The 15,317-nt window shown below is 43.6% G+C and overlaps 1 protein-coding gene across 1 annotated transcript; it reads left to right on the top strand.

The window, feature by feature from the left end:
• The first annotated feature begins 10,604 nt into the window (after window positions 1-10,604).
• On the top strand, window positions 10,605-15,039 carry dph3 (diphthamide biosynthesis 3). The gene is made up of 3 exons (XM_017715240.2): window positions 10,605-10,822; window positions 11,186-11,260; window positions 14,869-15,039. The coding sequence occupies exons 1-3, from the start codon at window positions 10,715-10,717 to the stop codon at window positions 14,935-14,937; spliced, it is 252 nt and encodes an 83-aa protein (XP_017570729.1). The 5' UTR covers window positions 10,605-10,714; the 3' UTR covers window positions 14,938-15,039.
• Window positions 15,040-15,317: the final 278 nt, after the last annotated feature.

The following is a 15,317-nucleotide window of genomic DNA, read 5'->3' as shown; positions in this document are numbered from 1 at the left end:
TCAGCGGATGCTGAGGGGCATAGTGCGCAGAGGTCACCAACTTTCTGCAGAGTCAATCACTACAGACCTCCAAACTTCATGTGGCCTTCAGATCAGCTCAAGAACAGCGTAGAGAGCTTCATGGAATGGGTTTCCATGGCCGAGCAGCTGCATCCAAGCCTTACATCACCAAGCGCAATGCAAAGCGTGGAATGCAGTGATGTAAAGCGCCGCCACTGGACTCTAGAGCAGTGGAGACGTGTTCTCTGGAGTGACCAATCACGCTTCTCTGTCTGGCAATCCGATGGACGAGTCTGGGTTTGGCGGTTGCCAGGAGACGGTACTTGTCTGACTGAACTGTGCCGAGTGTAAAGTTTGGTGGAGGGGGGATCATGGTGTGGGGTTGTTTTTCAGGAGTTGGGCTCGGCCCCTTAGTTCCAGTGAAAGGAGCTCTTAATGCTTCATCACCAAGAGATTTTGGACAATTTCACGCTTCCAACTTTGTGGGAACAGTTTTGGGACGGCCCCTTCCTGTTCCAACATGACTGAGCACCAGTGCACAAAGCAGGTCCATAAAGACACGGATGAGCCAGTTTGGTGTGGAAGAACTTGACTGGCCTGCACAGAGTCCTGACCTCAACCCCATAGAACACCTTTGGGATGAATGAGAGCGGAGACTGTGAGCCAGGCCTTCTCGTCCAACATCAGTGTCTGACCTCACAAATGCGCTTCTGGAAGAACGGTCAGAAATTCCCGTAAACACTCCTAACCCTTGTGGAAAGCCTTCCCAGAAGAGTTGAAGCTGTTATAGCTGTAAAAACTTTCAGCCCTAATGTTCATACATTGTGAACGTGCAGTTCTATGACTTGATATCTTTAATGGGACATACATTTTGACATTGGCCGTGTTTTAATGCATATAAACATGGTTAATGCAAAGTAAACAGAAGTCAGCACCATTCATTCAGTTCATGTATATTAGGGATTTGTGTAACCTCTGTTAGAAATGCATAAAATTGAAAAAATAAAATATATGTATTTTCCATATGGGCTCTTTTTATACACATATTACTGCGCAAATATTCACAAAAAGCCACACTTCAGTATTTAACTTCCAGTCAAAACAGCCACCAAGTACAAGTTATTGAAATACAAATTAGCTTCAAGAACATTAAGTACTACATTCAGAAACCTGCCTTCCCTCTGCAGGGATATTCTTCCACAACTCCAAAGTTCAGTCATATTTTTTGCTTCTCACGATCCAAGTAATCTTAAACATGTTCAACGATGCTGAAGTCTGGACACTTGGGCGGTCATTCCTTTTTTTTTTTTTCTTTTTTAAAATCCCAAATACGCTTCCACATTTAACCCATCCGTGAAGTGTAACACCACATACACACCAGTGAGCACACACACACTAGGGGGCAGTGAGCACACTTGCCCAGAGTGGTGGGCAGCCCTATCCACAGTGCCCAGGGAGCAGTTGGGCTTTTGGTTCCTTGCTCAAGGACACCTCAGTCATGGACTGTCGGCTCAAAGGATTGAACCAGCAACCTTCCGGTCACAAGGCTGGTTCCCTAACTTCCAGCCCAAAATTGATTTTATCAATATAATATTGATGATGAAGAAAAAGTGTCATGTACTCTTGGCACTGGGGATCAAACCGGCAACGTTCTGGTCACAGGGCCAGTTCTCTAACCTCCAGCCCATGACTGCCCCCAAAAGGAATGGGTCAGTCCACTCTTCTTTTTTTTGTCTGTTTCCTTTTCTCAGTATGGGCTTCTTGATCCTTTCAGACCCTTAGCGCTGAGTGGTCTTCTCACAGTGGAAAGATGGACAGAAGCACCTGTGGATGTTTTCAGATCTGAAGCAGCTTGATTTTCTCCTCTCTCTCAGAGATGAAAGCTTTAAATGTGGTTTACCTGATAGTGACAGTTTTGGTGTCTATGAGGTCTTGCACGGTCATATCATGTAAATAAGTTTTCTAATTTTTGAAAAACACCTGGTGGTTAATTGGTAACAGGTCAGTAACATGATTGGGTATAAAGAGCATCTCAGAGAGGTGGAGTCTCTCAGAAGTAAAGATGAGGAGGGGTTCACCACTCTGTGAAAGACTGCACCATCAAATAGAGCAACAATTCAGGAGAAATGTTTCTCAAATTAAAATAGCAAATAACCTCTGCTTTTCATCGTCTACGGTACAGAATATCATTAAAAGATTCAGAGAATCTGGAGAAATCTCTGTCTGTGAGGGACGAGGCCAAAAACCAATATTTGCTGGCCGTGATCTTTGGGCCCTCAGATGGCACTGCATTAAAAACAGACATGATTCTCTAGTTTAAATCACTGCATGGGCTCAGAAACACTTCTGAAAACCACTGACTGTGAAAACAGTTCATCACTGCATCCACAAATGCTGTTAAACTCTAAAACACAAAGAAGAATTAATATATAAACAGGATCCAGAAACGCTGCCACCTTCTCTGGGCCTGAGCTCATTTAACATGGACTGAGGAAGTGGAAAAGTGTCCTGTTTTCTAACAAATTGAAATTTGAAATTTTTTTTTGGAAATCATGGACGCTGTGTCCTCCAAGCTAAAGACCACTCAGCTTGTTATCAGTGCTCAGCTCAAAAGCCAGTATTCATGATGGTTTAGGGGGGCATTAGTGCACATGGTATGGGTGATGTGCTCATCTGTGAAGGGGCCATTAATGCTGAACAATAGACACATGTTTGGCAACATCTGCTGCCATCCAGATGACGTCTTTTTCAGAGAAGGCCTTGATTATTTCAGCAAGACGGTGTCAAACCACATTCTACATGTATTACAACAACATTGTTCAGTATTAAGAGTTGGGGCGCTAAACTGGTCTGCCTGCAGTCCAGGCCTGTCACCATTGAGAACATTTGGATGTTTATCACATGAAAAATATGACAAAGGAGACTGTTGAGCAGCTGAAGTCCTGTATCAAACAAGAGCAGGAAAACATTTCCCTTTCAAAACTACAGCAGCATCTCCTAATGCTTACAGAGTGCTGTTAGAAGAAGAGGTGATGAAACACAGCGGTAAACATGACCCTGTCCCAACTTTTTGGAGCGTGCTGTTGGTATCAAATTCAAAATGGGCATATATTTAAAAAAATAAAATAAAATTTCTCAATTTCAACATTTGTTGTCTTTGTAGTATTTTCATTTAAAACTATGGTTTACATGATTTTCATATCATTGCAACCTATTTTTATTTACAAACACAGCATCCCAACTTTTTTGGAAATGGGGTTGTATCTCAAGAACAATAAATAACTTGTACTAATGACCATTTTGCCTGAAAATGCAATAAATGAATGGTGGTCTCTGACGTTTGCCCAGTACTGCGGCTCTTTTTTCCCGAACATACGTCCTAAAGAGTCCCTTCATTTCCACTCATAACAGAACCAACGCTAGTTAGCAATGAAGGAGCAGCAGGCCCAAATTTAATTCTGCAGAAGCTCATTTAACACTGATTATACTGCATAACATCCACTCACTGGACTCTGTGACCAGTGGATAATTCTGAAGTACAAAGCTGAGATTCAAGGCCTCCAAATGAGACATCAGGCAGTGCAAAAAGTATCTGATCTGATGTGAGCTTTACTGTCTCAGTGACCTATAGAGCAGGGACACGCATGACTAAACCTGTCAAGGAGAACATTTAACATGATTTCCCTCATGCTGTGAGACGTCGCATGAAGGAAATTACATTACAACTGGCTCTCCAGCCTGACTGTGCATATTGAATTGAGGAGACAAGTCAAAGCAGTTGACCAAAAAGGGACTAAATATTGGTTTTCAGTGCTGTGAACGTTGTATGAAGGTACAGCATGTGAGTTCTTAATCAGCTGAACTTCGTTTTAGCACATAACACCACAATGTATGCACATAATCAGACCTTTCAACAGGAGCTGGCATCATCTGACCACATGACACATGCATCATGGGTTTTTCCATCATGTCCAGTTTGTCGAATAACAACTTGTAGCATAGGGGTTGGTAATATGTTGACATATACACCGATCAGGCATCACATTATTACCACCTTCTTGTTTCTACGCTCCACTTACTGTATAGCTGCACTCTGTAGTTCTACAGTTACAGACTGTAGTCCATCTGTTTCTCTGATACTCTGTTACCCTGTTCTTCAGTGGTCAGGACCCCCATGGACCCTCACAGAGCAGGTATTATATGGGTGGTTGGTCATTCTCAGCACTGCAGTGGTGGTGGTGTGTTAGTGTTGTGTTGGCATGAGTGGATCAGACACAGCAGTGCTGCTGGAGTTTTTAAACACTGTGTCCACTCACTGTCCGCTCTATTAGACACTCCTGCCTTGTCGGTCCACCTTGTAGATGTAAAGTCAGAGACGACAGCTCATCTGCTGCTGCACGGTTTGTGTTGGTCATCCTCTAGTCCTTCATCGGTGGTCACAGGTTGCTGCCCACAGGACGCTGTTGGCTGGATATTTTTGGTTGGTGGACAATTCTCAGTCCAGCAGCGACACTGAGGTGTTTAAAAACTCCAGCAGCACTGCTGTGTCTGATCCACTCAGACCAGCGCAACACATACTAACACACCACCACCACATCAGTGTTACTGCAGTGCTGGGAATGATCCACCACCCAAACAGTACCTGCTCTGTGAGGGTCCATGGGGGTCCTGACCACTGAAGAACAGGGTAACAGAGTATCAGAGAAACAGATGGACTACAGTCTGTAACTGTAGAACTACAGAGTGCAGCTATACAGTAAGTGGAGCTGATAAAGTGGACAGTGAGCGTAGAAACGAGGAGGTCTGATTGGTGTACATGAATGGTTAGTGAAAATTGTCAAACCTGCAAATGTATGTTTGACTACAAAGTAAAAGAGCAAACATCTGCAAAATAAAGTACATTTTAATAATACAACAGATCGTCGTATGTTCTTTATGAATCTTTCCACTAGCTGCGCTGCCAGAGGAGCGTGGGAGGCGTGGCCATGCAAAGAGGCTCTCGGGAGGTGTTGCGTTCTCGGGGTGAGTGGCGAACTGGTATTTCGTGTGTAGAAACAGAAGTCTGTGTTCACAGCTTGTCCACATGATGTTCTCAAAGCAGCAAAATTAAATCTGAGACACTTAATCTCCAGCAGGGCTTTCAAGGCCAATTACATCTCGTGTCTTTGACGCAGTATTTGAAGCACCTCCAGGGCTTAATTCACAAAGTTGCCGCTATCCATGTTTATGCAATTAGGCTAGCAGAATTTGTTCAGAGCTCCTCTCTCCCAACACAACTTCCATTCTCCACGTTTTATTTTGGTGGTGTTCACAGAAGCCAGCTGTGCATTTAGTAAACAAAGTTCTTCGAAGGGTCTGTAGGTGCTTAAGGCCATTTATCATGGCATCATCTGTCAATAAAAGGCCTCCAAGAAGCTTAACACAATTGCACTGCTTTACAGATAATCTGGCTGCATTACTTGACAAATGGGCTTGTGCGTGTTGACACTTCTGACATTTGGTTGTTTTTACACCAACTTCAATGAATAACATTAACCTGTTCCTCAGTGTAACAAGGGGATTCAGGTCTCAGGGAACTTCTCCATCATGAGATGGTGAGATCATGAGGTGCTTATCTCCAATGTTCACAAATAGTCTTTTAATGAATATGTAATGGATGCATGTATTATTATATATAGATAACTATGTTTATCTTTACTTTATTACAAGCCAAATTCCAAGAACGTTAGGACAGTAGGTAAAAAATGAATAGAAACAGAAGGCAGTGATTTATAAATCTATTTTGTCCTGTATTTCAGCAAAAGCAGTACAAAGACAAGGTGTGTAATGTTTTACCAGTTTCATTATGAACATATGTTTATTCTGAAACTGACGCCTGCAACACTTTCCATCAATGCTGGAGGAGTTTAAGACTAGAAACATTGTGAAATGTTAGAAAAATTCTTAAACATATCATGTAATCATGCTTGAATATAAAAGGACGGCCAGTTTAGCACCCCAACTCTTTTAATACAGAGCAATGCTGCTGTAATACATGCAGAATGTGGTTTGACATCGTCTTGCTGAAATAATCAAGGCCTTCCCTGAAAAAGACGTCATCTGGATGGCAGCAGATGTTGACAAAACCTATATATATCATTCAGTTTTAATGGTGCCGATGCAGATGTGCACATCACCCAAGCCATGTGCACTAATGCCCCCCTAAACCATCATGAATACTGGCTTTTGGACTGTGCACTGATAACAAGCTGAGTGGTCTTCAGCCCGGAGGACACAGTGTCCATGATTTCCGAAAAGAATTTCAAATGTTGATTCGTCGGACTGCTGGACACTTTTCCACTTCACCTCAGTACATTTTAAATGAGCTCAGGCCCAGAGAAGGTGGCAGCGTTTCTGGATCCTGTTTGTATTTGGGTTCTTCTTTGTGTTTTAGAGTTTTCACAGTCAGTGGTTTTCAGAAGTGTTTCTGAGCCCATGCAATGATTTCCACCACAGAATCAGGTCTGGTTTTAATGCAGTGCTGCCTGAGGGCCCAAAGATCACGGCCAGCAGATACTGTTTTTTGCCTCATCCCTTACATACGAGATTTCTCCAGATTCTCTGAATCTTTTAATGATATTACGTACTGTAGATGATGAAAAGCAAAAGATCTTTGCTATTTCATGTTGAGAAATGTTCTTCTTGAAAGACTCCGCCTCTCTGAGATGGTCTTTTATACCCAATCATGTCACTGACCTGTTGCCAATCAACCACAAGGTGCTTTCTTTTGTTTTTTTTGTTTTTTTTTAGCATTACACAATTTTACCCATTTTGTTGCCCCCACCCCCCCCGTCCCGACTTTTTTGTAACATGTTGTTGGCATCAAATTCTTAAATTTTTCAATACAGGATTTAATTTCTTAGTTTCAACATTTGAGTTCTTGTCTTTGTGCTGTTTTCAATTAAATACATGGCTTAAACCGTAAAGATCACTGCATTTTGTTTTTATTTACATTGTGCACAGCATCCCAACTTTTTTTGGAAATGTGGTCGTACTATCTTTCTATCATACTGACAATTCGCTCATCTTCTTACTGAAAGATTTACATTTACAGCATTTGGCAGATGCTCTTATCCAGAGCACCTTCACAATTTGATCTTGGTGGTGTTAGGAGTCTTGCCCAAGGACTCCTACTGGTATAGTGTAGGGTGCTTGCCCAGGTGGGGGATTGAACCCCAGTCTACAGCGTAGAAGGCAAGAGGTGTTAACCACTGCACTACACCAAGTGGGATAATCACTTCACTGATCCGAAATCAGAGAGTGCTGAACAGTTAATGAAGCAAAGTGGTTTGTGTTTGAAACAGTAAAGAATATGCAGCGTCAGAACTGATCATTTCAGCTCAGCGTTCAAGTGGACACTTGGGAGCTTCTGTCCAGCACAAGGCTTGGGTTTTACTTTCTCAGAAAGGGTCAGCAGACTTTTCTTTATCTGAATAGTGGTGAATATAACCAACGACTGCCTGCCTCGTCCCTCACAGCTCAGCCTTACAAGAAAAATGACTTCGGATCAGCAAAGCAGGCTGGACAACGCCCAAATAACCTGGATAAGAAGCTTGCTTTTGTAGTCTGTGGTTCAAACCAGGCAAGCAGCCTTTAGTTCCTAGAAAGAACTGATAAGATGTTCCCCTGGTTCTTAGAACACAGTGTGGGATCATATCTAGCATTGCTGGCTTTATTTAGTAAAGTTTTGTTTACATTTTGAAGACAGTGGGTCGTTCTTAGGGCATCAGAGATCCCTCAGTTAGCTCACAGGGACAAACCCACTGACTTCAAACCACCCTCTGTCGGGTAATTGAGAAATTAGATTTAATTCCAAATTTAATTTCTCTATTTAATGTTTTAGCATTTCACAGAATTCAGGTGAAACGCCTTTATTATGTCAGTCCAGCTACAAAAACTCTTGGGTGTAGTGAGAATTTAACGTGTACAGAATTTAACGGGTGAATGTTCAATTTAATCCACTCACCAAATTGTCACAAATAATAAAATACATATTTTGGTGAAAATGGAAGAGACTAAGCTGCAGGTTTTCATTCGAATGATTTAAGAGCTATGCTATATGGCCAAAAGTATGTGGACGCCCCTCCACTAAAGAAGCTTGCTCCTTCAGTTTCACACTGGAGGTACAAGGCTGATGTTCATGGATGCCACATAAAACCTTCTTGCACAACACAGAATTTTATTACATTGTAGTCGCAAACTAAAGCAATTTTTTTGTGCAGTATAAACGTCGTGGCTGATCTGAGGCGAAAACTGTGTAGATTTGGTTTTTTAGTCACCATTTCTTTACCTACAAACAGACTATCCTATAATACCCAAACAATTCGCAAGCTTTTAGAGCCCCCCATGGATCCCTGCTCACACCCTATACACACCCCCATGCTTTTATACTGTTAAGACGCAATATGTGAGACATTTTGGCTTGAAAAGATTCTTGTATCTCCAGAACGGTGACTTTACAGGAGAAGGAAAAAACCTACTTTACTTTTAATGTAAATCAATGGAACCAGAGGTTTTACCAAGTCATTCTAGGCCGTTTGTTTTGGTCCATTCTTCATGAAATTTACACACAATGTAAAGAGCAACAGGTATTTTCAATTTATGCCAACATCTGAAAAACGACAGAAATGGAGATACGAGGTTTTCCTCCGACAGCAGCGATATGTTTTATTTCTATTTCTTTATGAAACAATGACACAACAGATACATGATCAGGCATAACACTATGACCACCTCCTCGTTTCTATGCTCACTGTCCACTTTATCAGCTCCACTTACTGTATAGCTGCACTCTGTAGTTCTACAGTTACAGACTGTAGTCCATCTGTTTCTCTGATACTCTGTTACCCTGTTCTTCATTGGTCAGGACCCCCATGGACCAGGTACTATTTGGGTGGTGGGTCATTCTCAGCACCAACCAAAAATATCCAGCCAGCAGTGTCCTGTGGGCAGCGTCCTGTGACCACTGATGAAGGACTAGAGGATGACCAACACAAACTGTGCAGCAGCAGATGAGCTGTCGTCTCTGACTTTACATCTACAAGGTGGACAGACGAGGTAAGAGCGTCTAATAGTGGACAGTGAGTGGACACAGTGTTTTAAAAACTGATCCACTCGTGCCAGCACGACACACTCTGACACACCACCAGCACTGTAACTGCATCCACCACCCAAATGTGATCTTAATAGTATCTGTTTTCTGTTTGTGGCAAAGTAAGAAGTAAAAACGTTTAGATGGCTTGAGCGTCTCCTACAGCTGTCAAAGTCGTTGCTTAGCAACAGCGTCTCAGTGGTGTGATAGTGTTGTGAAAAAGCTGTGATGTTATGGTGAAATAACAGCTCAGTTAGAGCGCCTATCATCCAATCATATATATATATATATATATAAATAACTTAAAATGAATAGTGTTTAATAAATAAACATTTTTTCTGTTTTACTGTGTTTTGGGTGTGGAGTTCTCTGGAGTTTCTGTCAGAGATCAAAGTGGTAGAGGACTAAACTTTCTTTGTTTGTGCTGGAGGCTGTTTGTGTTGCCTGTGCTGGGAAAGCACCTGTGTAATTGTGCGTGTGGCTGATTTAAATAAAATTAGATGAAGATTCATGTCTTTTGACGTATCCCCAGTGTAGTTTGGGAGCCACTGCCATTGTAGGCCACATGCAACTTACTTGAAATTAGGGCTTGAAGTCAAGTAAAAGGGGAACTCCACCAATTTTTCAAAGAATTCCACATAATTAAACATTTTAGATGTAAACAAAGTCCTTCCGAGTGGATTGGTGAGAAACATCAGAATTGTTCACACTGGTGGTGATAGGAACCAGACGTCTGAGGAGTGTACTGACTCTGGAGGCTTCCTCGCAAAAGATTCCATGTTTACATGTTGCCTGATGTCTGACGCATTGTTTTCTGATAGATTGGTGATAAAGTTTGGCTTTAATAATATACTTTAATCAATAAAGTTGCTCGGTTGCTGCCCTGGCGCCGGAGCTCCACTCACTCCCGTCTCTCTGTGGATCATTTTGATCTTCATCCTCACTGTCTGGGAAACTTCATGCCCTCTTTGAATGGGGGGAGATGTAGCCCCCCAATAGCCGCGTAGACGACCCTGAGATTCTCCTTCAACAGCACAGACAGACGGTTTCCTCCGAGTCCGTCTGTCTCTTTATTCTAGATAAACTCAGTCTCCTGCTCAGCCGGTTCTCATACGAGTACCAGGCTGGTGCTGATGAGCAGGAGAGACGGGGGGGCCGAGTGTCTCTTTACGGGTGAATCGATATGAAAGTGCAGCTCCACCAACTCACCGCCCCTCATTTAACACCAGGAGGCGCTGCTTCACTTCACAAAGCCTTTGGCCACAATACGGACCTTTCCTGGAATTAATGGCACTTTATATGTCGTAATTATACGACCTTCATTCTCGAAATATAAAGACTTTTTTTCTCGAGATATTACGACTTTTTTCCCGAGATATTACGACTTTATTCTCGAAGTCCAGTATTTTTTTTTTATCTCATTTAACACGACGCATCCTCTCTGTGGAAACCGGTGGAAACAGCGGCCTCTGGTGGCGAGAACTCGTCTCTGTTCTGGGTGGGCAAAACAACCCCACGTCAGAAAGTCGCGACGGTGAGCCGTGCGCCGCGTGTGAATAACGCCGGCAGGGCAGCGAGTTTAAAATGTCGGTTTTTCACGACGAGGTTGAAATCGAGGACTTTGAGTACGACGAAGAAACGGAAACGTACTACTTTCCGTGTCCGTGCGGAGACAGATTCGCCATCGCGAAGGTGAGCGCAGCCCCGCGCCGAGTGAGCGGCTCCGACTCGGCCGTCCACCGACACGTCCTCCCGCGGTCACACACACGCTAAACACGCCTCTTAAACACACCTGCTGGCTCAAAACGACGAAATCTGACCTGGAGTGGCGCGGGCTTTGCTCTAGTGGTGAACCGAGCTGAGCTGAGCTGAGCTGAGCTGAGCTGCAGGCCTTTATCCATTAGAGCCTTAATTAAATTTATTAATATAAACTGAACTGAAACGCTGTCGTTTGACCTTCTGGCAGGTCCTGTTGATTCAGTTTTCACGTGTCTGAAGCCCCCACTTCTGTCCAGCTGTCCAATGTTTGTTTGTTTGTTTGTTTGTTTGTTGCAGGAGGATCTGGAGAATGGCGAAGAGGTGGCCACCTGTCCAAGCTGCTCACTTATAGTCAAAGTCATTTACGACAAGGCAAGTCCCTCTGCCATCCTCATCAGACTGAAGGCATCCAGATTTTGTCCCAGGCGCTTATCAGAATCAGATCAGGTCACTTCATTGATCCCAGAGAGAAGCTGCAGTTGCAGCCGTTTAAGAAAAAGAATAAACACTAATCATTTAAAACCAAAAGAAAGGGGGATTTGCGACATGTGCACGAGATTTAAGTTCTTATGAATACAGAAAGTGGCAGTGACGGATAATAAATATGAGACGTACTGTGTAAAGCAGAGTGCACAGTGTAACTGCTCACTGTTATTATTATTATTATTATTATTATTATTATTATTATTATTACACATACACTGTTAGAAATAAGGCACTATGCAGGTACATGATTCATTCATCAAGCTACAAACAGTCTAAATGTTCCCTCAAAGCTCCAGCAGTGGTTCTAAGGTCTGATTGTGGAGCTTAAATCAGGTTCTCCAGGTGAAAAGTTGGTATTTGTTCCTTTTCATAACCGAATGTTTTAAAACAGAACAGTAGAGTAAAAGCCTGGAGGCGAGGCGAGGCAGGGTGTGTGGAGTCAGTCCAGCTTAGAACACATCATTTCAGTGGATTATGGTTCAGTTATGTTCCCTGACTGAAGGTACTGAGATGGACCCTTGAGGGAACCACCACAGTGACAGGAGTGAGTGTGGTAGGAGGTATAGAGTTTGATGGCCACAGGTAAGGTGGCGCTCTGTGGTGCATTTCGGTAGAAAGAGTCTGATGAATGTGCTCCTGTGTCTCATGGTCAAATGTGACGACCTCCTCAGACGCTGATTGTGGGAGTGGGAGAGACCTTCCTGGGGGGGTGTCCAGTCTTCTCCATGAAGGGCGGCAGGTTTTCATTCCAGCTGGTTGTCTGTTCACGACATCAGTCTGAACAGACCAGCTCCTAAACCGGCCCGAATCTTCGGTTCGTGTGGTCGGATTCTTCAAACTTTGCTTTCAGGCTTTTCACTGTCCTTCAACGCTCCAGCCTCGTTCTCCTGCGGCCGCGTTCCGACGTCTCTTTCTCTTCAAACGCGGAGGGTTTGGGATGAGTCTGTTCTCGTTTTTGTACAGAAATATCAGCTCATAGGTTTATGAGTCTCAGCAGCGCGAAGTTGTGACGAACGTCGGGTTGGATTGACGATAAAAGCCGCGTGAAATCCGATCTGGCTGTTGAGACAGTTTACGTTAAGGTGTGCAGAGCATTTACAGTGCAGGCCTTTTTCAGTGAACTATGAGTGCAAAAAACAAACAAAGTAAAATAATTGTTAATAATCATAACCGAGGTAAAATATTCAATTCATTATGATATTGATCTGAGGTCACATCATCCAGCACTAGTCTGTATTTTCATCTGGTGGGCCTCTGTGCAGCAACAAACTGGGTATTATCATCAAATCAAGTTTATTTGTAGCGCTTTTTACAGCGGATGTCGTCACAAAGCAGCTTCACAGAATTCCAGAAAAGACCGTTTTAACAAGAAGATAAAACCCCCAGGTGAGCAAGCCAGGGGGTGGGGGGGGGGGGCGGTGGCAAGGAGAACCTCCCTCAGAGCTGAGGAAGAAATCTTGGGAGGAACCAAGGCTCACCGGGGAGCACCCGTCCTCCTCTGGTCAGTCTACCTACAGAGTTATTATACTACTAATATTAATAGCAGTATTAGTAGTAGGAATAGCTGGGAGTCCATGAGAACTTCAATGTAGGGTGGGCAGCTAGTCCAAGGTAGGTGGCGGTAGCTGGGGCGTGAGCAGCTGGTCGCAGGAGAGCTCGACAGTCAGTTGTCCTTCAGTGTCCAGCCGGACAGATGGGCGGTCGCTTACTTGGGAAAAAAGGCATGGAGATGGAGTTATGTGAACATGGAGAATGTGAACATTAGATTGTTTGCTGCAGCAGACGTGTTTAATGCGGTTCTCTCATTTCCATAATGTCGTACTAAGGCTTTATTCAGACTGGCAACCCAAATCTGATTGATTTTTGATTGTCTGGACAGCAAAAAAACACATGAAATCTGATTTTTGCAAATCAGACCCAAACCATTTGGAGTTGGCTAGAAATGTGATTCTAATCTGATCGTTCACTTAGTCTGGACTTTCTCGCCGCTCAGATGTCACGTCTTTTTCATCACTTGCAACGTGACGAGCAGCAATGATGTCAAATGCAGAGTAACGGAAGTGCTGGGATTCAGGAAAAGCACCAAAGATTGTGGCTTATGCTGGAGAATTTTGAAGAGTTTGGAGGACGAGATGATGCACCTCCATCTCTCTCGCATCTCTGTTTGAAATCCCTGTCTCCAGCGTAGCTACTGACGCCTGCGTTGTTACCGCAGGACCCCATGCAGAGCGGTTGGTTATTTCTGGACACACAAATCACTTGCAAATAACAGCAGACAGTCGTCTCGATGGATCTGATTTGCCTGCAGTCTGAACACAGCCTTAGACTCAGCCACTCTAAACAAGACGGCTGTAGAGCTGCTCATGATAAAGCGATAAACTGTCGCTTAAATTACCCAGATTTTGAGTAGCTATGGACTACAGTGATCTGATGATGATGGGACGGACGTCCAGCTTATGTGTCTCAGATCACGACGTCTTCCTCCAAAAGGACATTTGAAGGATGTTTTCCTGAGTCTGACGTCATTTTAAAGCAGTTAAAAACACAAGCACTGCTCACTGCTGCTCATCTCACTCTGACTGGACTCACGTGATGCTCATTGTCATGGTAACGTCTACACGTTTTAAAGAGTGCTTTTTGGTCAATTTGGAAATGTTATGGATTAGTGTACACGTATGATAATTAAGGGGGCAGTCATGGGCTGGAGGTTTGGGAACCAGCCTTGTGACTGGAACGTCTCCAGTTCGATACCCTGAGCTGACAATATGTGACTGAGGTGTCCTTTAGCAAGGCCCCTAAACCCCAGCTGCTGCCCGGGCACTGCGGCTGGAGCTGCCCACCACTCTGGGCAAGTGTGCTCATTGGCCCCTAGTGTGTGTGGCGTTTCACTGTACAGATGGGTTAATTCCCTGTTGTTAATTAAGATTAAGAGACCCTTATTAGTCCCACACCATGGAAATTCCACCTCCGCATTCCACACATACACTAGGGGCCAGTGAGCACGCTTGCCCGGAGCGGTGGGCAGCCCTATCCACAGCGCCCGGGGAGCAGTTGGGGGTTGGGTGTCTTGCTCAAGGACACCTCAGTCATGTGCTGTCGGCTCTGGGGATCGAACCGGCGACCTTCCGGTCACAAGGCTGGTTCCCTAACCTCCAGCCCACAACTGCCCCCACAAATTGTGGGACTAATAAGGGTCACTTAATCTTAATCTTAGCTATTATAGTGAACCAAAACTATTTCTAAAACAAAAAATGATGACAAATAAAAACTAGCAGTGCTCGTTAACTGCAGTAAAATTAAAAATGACTAAAATGACTAAAAACTATAATGTCCACTGAAAATCTAATTAAAACAAAATGAAACCGAACTTTTAGGTTGGTTGGGCGGGGTTGGGCGGGGTACTTGATATTAGCCATCCAGTAGGACTTTCATGGCATTCACATGCTCCACAGCTTTGGCTGTTTCTCTAATGTTACTGTTCTCTACGTTTACAGGAGCAGTTCATGTGTGGGGAAGTCATTGAAGCACCGGCTGCGTCTGAAGCAAAACTGGAGGTGGCCTAGAGATGACAGCTATCACCATCATCATCAACTATATTTTTGGCCAAAGACCGTACGAGGAATATTTGGACCTGATGTCCTCGGCTCCACTACCACGAAATAGCTCCACTACCACGAAATAACTCCACTAACTGGACGTGCAGAACTAGCGAGTGGGGAAGATTTCTCTGTTTTCATGCACTCAAGACATTTGCAACGGCAGTATTTTGCACTTGGACAGTCAATGTAGTTCATATTATAATGTTATTTATATTGAATAGCACGTGTAGATAGTCTGTGAATAAATTTTATTTGTTATATTTTTAAAAAATAAATTCTGGTGAAGCTTTTTAGTTGTAATTATGGCCCTTGAACAGCAGGGGGTGCTGCTGAATCATCAAAAA

This window comes from Pygocentrus nattereri, chromosome 30, assembly GCF_015220715.1.
Source record: "Pygocentrus nattereri isolate fPygNat1 chromosome 30, fPygNat1.pri, whole genome shotgun sequence".
Classification (NCBI taxonomy): domain Eukaryota; kingdom Metazoa; phylum Chordata; class Actinopteri; order Characiformes; family Serrasalmidae; genus Pygocentrus; species Pygocentrus nattereri.
This window is presented reverse-complemented; position numbering and strand designations above follow the sequence as displayed.